Below are 7,349 nucleotides of genomic sequence, written 5' to 3'. Positions count from 1 at the left end.
TATTTTTGGTTGTTTATGCCTCGTTCTTCTCGTACAGGAAATTTAGTGTATATTCCTGAAATAAAGAAGACAACACGTAGGTTAAGGAAGGAAACCAGGGAACAAAGAGAGGAATAACCATTCGTTGCATCCTTAGAGGAATCTTCAAGTGATCATTTGAGTGACTCTGAAGAAGAGGAAATCACCATGGCCAATAATTGGACATTAAGGGAGTTGGCTGCTCCTGATTTAACTCAGCAGTCACTATGTATTACTTTCCCGCACTTAAATGAAAATGCTCATTTTGAATTAAAATATGGACTAGTTCACCTCTTACCTTCTTTCCATGGTCTTTCAGGTGAGGAGCCCCACAAATATCTGCAAGAATTTGGTGTGGCATGCTCGAGTATGAAGCCTCCTGAGATTACGGAGAAACAAATAAAGTTAAGAGCATTTTCCTTTTCTCTAAAAGACTCGGCAAAAGATTGGCTATACTATCTGCTAGCAGGTAGTATCACAACTTGGGCGCAATTGAAAAAAAAGTTCTTGGAGAAGTATTTCCTCGCCTCTCGAGCTGCAAGTTTGAAAAAGGAAATATGTGGTGTTAAGTAGCAATCGGGGGAGGCCTTGTATGAATACTGGGAAAGATTCAACAAATTGTGCACGAAATGCCTGCAACATCAGATAAGTGAACAATTATTAATTCAATATTTTTACGAGAGTCTTTACTTATCTGACAGGAATATTATTGACGTCGCGAGTGGTGGAACACTGGTGAACAAAACTCCTGGGGAGGCATGAGAGTTGATTGAGAGAATGGCAGAAAATTCACACCAATTTGGCTCTCAAGAAAATCTTCCTACTCGTCGAGTGAATGAGGTTGAAATTTCCTCATTTCAACAATAATTATCCGAACTGACCTCTTTTGTTCGACAATTGGCTATAGAAAATGCGTAGCAAGCCAAGGTGTGCGGAATCTGTACTAATATAGGACACTCCACTGATATGTGCCAAATGATTCCAGAGGAAAATGTTGAACAAGTCAGCATGGCTGGCAAAATGCTCGCGCCACGAAGGCAATATGATCCATACTCTAACACCTATAATCCTAGTTAGTGGGACCACCCAAACTTGAGTTATGGCGGGAATCGATAGCAAAACTTTGATTAAAATAGACAGCAAGAGTTCAAACCACAATACCAGTCAAAATCTCAACCTTCATTTTCTAATTCAGGAAGCTCCTTAGAAGATATGGTCAGAAGTTTTGCTGCAAATGCTGCTCAATTTCAACAAGACACGAGGTCAGCATGCAAAATCTGAAAACCAAGTGAGTCAAATGGCAACAGCAATTAATCGCTTGGAATCTCACATTTTTGGAAAGTCACCATCTCAACCTGAAACTAACCCAAAGAATGTAAGTACTATGACTCTGAAGAGTGAGAAGAAGGTTGAAGAACCTAAGTCAATGATTCCCAAGGATAAAAGCGAAGAGCACATTGAGAAAGAACTCGAAAAAGAAGGAGGAGGAGCGAATATAAGCCCTAAGGAGGTAAATTCTGACTTTATCATGAAGAATAGATCTAATATTCCCCCTTTTCCTAGCAGGTTGGAGAAACCAAGTAAATCAGACAAGGAGAATGAGATCTTGGAGATGTTCAAAAAGGTCAAAATAAACATTTCTCTATTAGATGCAATCAAGCAAGTGCATATATGCTAGATTTTTGAAGGATTTATGCGTCAATAGGAGATGAGAGAGTAGTAGTGGGAAAGAATGTGTCTGCAGTACTATAAAGGAAACTTCCACCTAAATGTGGGGATTTGGGTACTTTCGAGATTTACCTGCATGAAGTAAGTCAAAAGCATGTTGCACAGGACAAGTATACGTGTAACAAAATAAAGAAACGAAAAGCCAACAAATCACATCCAAGTTCCTTCTTGTTACTTTCAGCTTTGAAAATTTTTCCTCATTTCGACTAAAATATCGATGTTTTAGTCTGACAAGTCAAGTCACTTGGGCCCTTTTACTAGTTTCCTGATTTTTGTGGTTGGATATCCTCTCAAGTGTACTAGATCGATGCATCGCAGGCAGAGATGTCAACAAGTTTCCATATACAATATCATTTTATTTATACTTGAAATTGGATCCTATCGATTTGCTTGCACTGACATTTTGGAGCTTGGTCTGCGTTTTCATTTCCATTAGGCAATTATCATACACAATAGGATGTCAACGTTAAGTACTAATTGTGAGAGTCTTAGAGACAATTAATAATAAAAAAATTGGTGACAATCTTTTGCTTTTGCTTTTAAACTATTGAAAGATATAACCATACGCGTACTTAATTCTTAAAAAAAGTATATATACTCATAAACCTATGAAAAAAGATGTTTTGGCTATTGAAACTCTTGACTTTGGGTTGTTGATAATTGTCGGCAGCAAATTACAATCTTGTCATAAACCAGACGTGGATAATTGTCGGCAGCAAATTACAATCTTGTCATAGCACTTTCAAAGAAGAGATTTTGGTTGTTGAAGCACTTGACTTTAGGTTGTTGATGTATTAAAAGCTAAACCTGAATAACCAATAAGCTTCGTGTCCATTTATATTTTGATATATAAGTAATTGATTGACAAAATAATTTGACAAATCAAGTAATCATCATATAGATTTCTAAGGTAACCCTCAGCTATCTTAGTTTTAGACGAAGCGATGTTTTTGCATTGTAACCAATATAAAGTATCAAGGGGGATAACTTAAAAAAAAAAATCTTAGGGCTATTTTCCAAATTTACAATTATCGCTAAGTTTCCTAGGATGAAAGTATTTAACCCTAAAAAGCAAAATGTCGTCTACTAATATTTGGATATCTGAATCTGCTACAGACCACTGCATGATGAAGCTCCATTAGAGTGAAGTTGAAGGGATTCATATTTGGCATTGTACTGAATGTAATATTATTTGGTGCTATCCACAATTCTCCAACAGTTAAGGATCATAGACATAGAACAAATATTAGGAGATACAAAAATCTCATGACAAGATTTTTGGCTAAGACTTGATTACTATTTCTTCCAACAAGAGATTTAACTGTCTGTCCGTCACCAGGGTCCAGGACATTCTTTCAAGTGGGAAATAAATCAAGTTTGTTTATTCACCGACGCATCATGTACATTATGATGTCATACGCTTCAAAGATTAATTAGAAATGCTATACCTATCACCTACGTTTGTCAATGTTGTCATTGGTGAGTGGAATGGAAAAAATATGGACTTCGTCAAGAGTTTAGACTAACTCGTACAGGATAGCAAACGTTAGGACTGGAATTTTCTTTTGTTTCAGAAATCCATCAAAAAGCTGTGTACCAATCTTAATCTTCTAAGCTCTATGGGAGACAGCACAAATTGAGAGTGATGGTAAACTTAGGTGTGTATTTGTGCAAATTGTAAAATCACATCGTGGGGACGTGGCGTAAATTAAATTTTGTTTATGCATGTGATTTCAACCACTCCCTTTTCCGACACTTTTAAACTTAAACCCTACTTCATTTGAGTACCATCCCTATAAATAGCTGCCGTTTCTTGGATTCAGTACACTCACAAGTCAGAAACATTCTAAACATCATGGCTACTCACAAAGTTCTCAGTTTTGTCTTCTTTGTTTTATTGGGCATAACAATATGTTGTGAATGCAGATCACTCCTCACTTTTGGAGGAGGAGGCTACAACGAAGGTTCGGGTGGTGTTACAGGAGGGGGTGGCTTTGGCCATGGTATTGGTGGTGGTTATGGAGCTGGTGGTGGAGCTGGTTATGGCCACGGTGGCGGTGAAGGCGCCGGGGGTGGTTACGGTGGAGGAGGCTATGGCCACGGTGGAGGTGCAGGAGCCGGAGGTGGTTATGGTGGAGGAGGCTATGGAAAGGGTGGCGGTGCAGGAGCTGGGGGTGGTTACGGTGGGGGAGGTGAGGGAGGAGGTGGCTATGGAAAGGGAGGTGGTGCTGGAGGTGGAGGTGGTTATGGAAAGGGTGGCGGTGCAGGAGCAGGGGGTGGTTATGGTGGAGGAGGTGAGGGTGGTGGAGGCTATGGAAGGGGGTGGTGTAGGTGGTGGAGGTGAGAGCGGGGGTGGCTATGGAAAGGGAGGTGGTGCTGGAGGTGGAGGTGGTTATGGAAAGGGTGGCGGTGCTGGAGCAGGAGGTGGTTATGGTGGAGGAGGTGAAGGTGGAGGTTATGGAAAGGGTGGCGGTGCTGGAGTTGGAGGTGGTTACGGTGGAGGAGGTGAGGGTGGTGGAGGCTATGGGAAGGGGGGTGGTGTAGGTGGTGGAGCCGGTGGTGGTAGTGGTGGAGGTTATGGTGGAGGTGAAGGAGGTGGTAAGGGTGGCGGTTATGGAGCTGGAGGTGGACATGGTGGAGGTGCTGGAGGAGGTTATGGAGGAGGAGGAGCTAGTGGAGGTGGATATGGCAGCGGTGGAGGAGCAGGTGGTGGATACGGAGGTGGCGCTGGTGGTGGTTCAGGCTATGGTGGTGGACATGCACGCTGAGAACCAATGCGTGCATTTTATATCTACGCTTTGTTACAGTGCTTCCCAACAATAAGTACTATCTAAGCATCTCATGATCTGTTTTCATTTGCCGGATAAATTCAGAATTTCATGGATTTCAGCTCTGAAGAGTTTTAACTTTTAAGTGTTTTGGTTATTCAGCTGTTCCCTTGGCTGCTGATCAATGTAACCGCACTTAATATCCGGTGGTCATTTTAAATATGTATCCCTTGTTCATGTTTCCAAAAAGTAACAATAATAAAGATATGTACCCCTTGTTTAATCTACTAGATCTTCTCTCTTATGTTTGCTGATTAATTACCCCGTATAACTCAAGAAGTTCGATGTATATATATATAGACACTTCACTTTCATGAAGCATGGCAAATAAACATATATGTAATACAACATGGTGAATGTGTGTATGTGCTGTTTATGTGTGTGTTAAAGATTGTCGATACAGTGGCAAATGACTTTTCTATAATTAAAAAGTCGAAGTTATAAGTACAAAGAAATTTTGTGTGCAAATTTAAAAATGAAGAAAAGGTAGAACTATTGTGTAATGAAAAAAAGTAGTTAGTGATTATTAGTTCAAAAAAATTAAAAGAAAAAGAAGAGTACAGGAAAATTAAAATGAAAGTAGCTGGACGTTTGGTAGGTAAGTAGAGTGCTGGGATGGTTGTATAGTTTTTTCTATCATGCAAGGGTAAAATTGAGGTAATTAATAATTACATAATTTTTTTAGCACCAAATCCAGGAAACGTGGATTATATATAAGAAGATAACAAATAATGACAGAATATTTTAACGTCAAATTCAGGACTGGTCCATTTATATATAAGAAGATATATATTAGATGATGCCCACATGGTGTCTACTCTTTTGGTTTTTGATATAATCTTCACCATCAAAATTATGACAATTACTTCGATATATAGTTCGATTAAGACGGTAATCTACTATAATCTATGACTAAATGAAATGGAACATTTTTTTTTTAACAAAGGAACTCGCAACCGCTATTCGAGAGTGCGCACTGGATAAATAAATGAAATGGAACTTATCCATGACTAACATACTCATCATGTTCACAATCTACCTTGAACAGTTAATATTTAAAGATTGAGAAAGTAAGAGTTTTCATAATTCAATTGCGAATAGTAAGGAATTGAGAATGCCAAGCGATCTACAAAGTTAAATCCTAACTTAATAATACCAAATAAAAACTAAAATATAAGCTGTGGTCCACAGGTAAATCGAAGCTTATTTTTAATTTAGTATGGCAGGCAAAGTTGCTCGGCTGTTATCCATAGTTACACAGGTTTCTTGTAATTTTAGGTCGCGGTATTGATGAAAACTGTTTATGATCTGTGAGGAAATTAAGAAGGGTACTAAGAGCAAACTTTCTGTCAATATTTATGTATCAATCAATAAAAGAAAATGGTTTTCAAGATTTGATTGCTTCAAGTCAAATGCTTGATGCAATAGAGAACTACACTTTGAATTTGTGAACTTCAGAATAGCTTTACGTCTCTTTTTTTAACTTAACTATGACTTTATTAACAATATGTTAATTATATAGTTAGCTGATACATAAGTTATCATTTTTAATAAATATTGCACAATTCTAGGATTCTATTAATTTTTAAATTAATAAAGTTGAAGTACACGGGCTTACAGTCGAGGCTTTCACCTTGTCCAAAAACAACATAAAACGCCCTATCCATGCGCAACGGATCTTCTATCCAATATTCTGTGCCACTCTCTGTCTCATTTTTTATTATATTGTTATTTCTCCTACATAAATATCATGTTTTAATTCTTTTTTGTTTTCTTAAGATTCAATAACTATTAATTAAATAAAAAATAAATACAACAGCTTCGAAAAAGTAATATATAATAGAAAATTAAAAAATACAGCAGAAAATTCATAAAAAAATCTCATTTTTTATGCATTTTGATTTTTTAAGTTTGTTAAATTTTGTGTACTACTCAATTAATAGTTATTGGATCTTAAGGAAACTAAAAAGAAAGAAATTATTAATTATTGCTAACTTAAAACATGCCACTGCCTTTTACACATTGCTACAAATTATAATTATTGCTAACTTCTTGACCATAAAAATATTAAATGATTAAGCAATGAAAAAAGAAAGAAAGAAAATTATCTAATTTTTTGATATCTACATCTGCTAGGCGACTACATGCCCAAGCTCTATTAAAATTAAGTTGAAGGGATTCACATTCGGCTTTGAACTGAAAGTTACATAGCCATGTCCAAGTCCAATGGGTCAATCGTTACTGGCGACCCAATTCGACGACACCCTAAAATCATTTTTTTCACGAGATCACAATTATTTAAAAATAGAATTTTCTGCCGACGCCTGCACAATTCTTTTTTTTTTAAAGTAACAACACAACTAACCTTGTCTCGTTTACTCTTACTTCTACAGGGAAGTGCCTACTTTAGGGGTAGCCCAACCGAGTCGGAAGAATTTGATGGAAATTAAACCATCATCAAGTCAGACGGATGCACCACATACCCATATGAATTTAAAACAAGTCTCGTATAAAGGCATATTAATGGTAGACAAGATTTGAATCCTTAATCGCCTACCACATAGTTAATATGATGGCCAATCCTTCTAGAGGGAGTTGGTTAAGTGATCCACAATTCGACGGCACCCTAAAACCATTTTTCTACGAGAACACAATTATCTAAAAATAGAATTTTCTGCCGACGCCTGCACATTCTTTCAAATGGAAAAAAAAAGTTTGTTTATTCACCGACTGATCATCATGAATGAGATATCATACACTTGTAAGATTATTAAT

General features: G+C 37.4%; 1 protein-coding gene and 1 non-coding gene across 2 annotated transcripts; one reads left to right on the top strand and one right to left on the bottom strand.

The window, feature by feature from the left end:
- Positions 1 to 558: 558 nt before the first annotated feature.
- On the bottom strand, positions 559 to 665 carry LOC113781819. Its single transcript, XR_003469723.1, has one exon. It is a non-coding gene; the product is annotated as a small nucleolar RNA R71 (small nucleolar RNA).
- A 2,899-nt stretch (positions 666 to 3,564) lies between these two features.
- LOC113781344 (glycine-rich cell wall structural protein 1.8-like) lies at positions 3,565 to 4,804 on the top strand. Its single transcript, XM_027327262.1, is given in 2 exon segments — positions 3,565 to 4,062; positions 4,064 to 4,804. Coding segments are annotated over 2 exon segments (912 nt in total). The 5' UTR covers positions 3,565 to 3,601; the 3' UTR covers positions 4,515 to 4,804.
- The last annotated feature ends 2,545 nt before the right edge of the window (positions 4,805 to 7,349 follow it).

The sequence above is a fragment of the Coffea eugenioides genome, chromosome 8, assembly GCF_003713205.1.
Source record: "Coffea eugenioides isolate CCC68of chromosome 8, Ceug_1.0, whole genome shotgun sequence".
In the NCBI taxonomy this organism is placed as follows: Eukaryota; Viridiplantae; Streptophyta; class Magnoliopsida; order Gentianales; family Rubiaceae; genus Coffea; species Coffea eugenioides.
The sequence above is the reverse complement of the archived record's forward strand: the minus strand, read 5'-3'. Positions and strand labels throughout refer to the sequence as shown.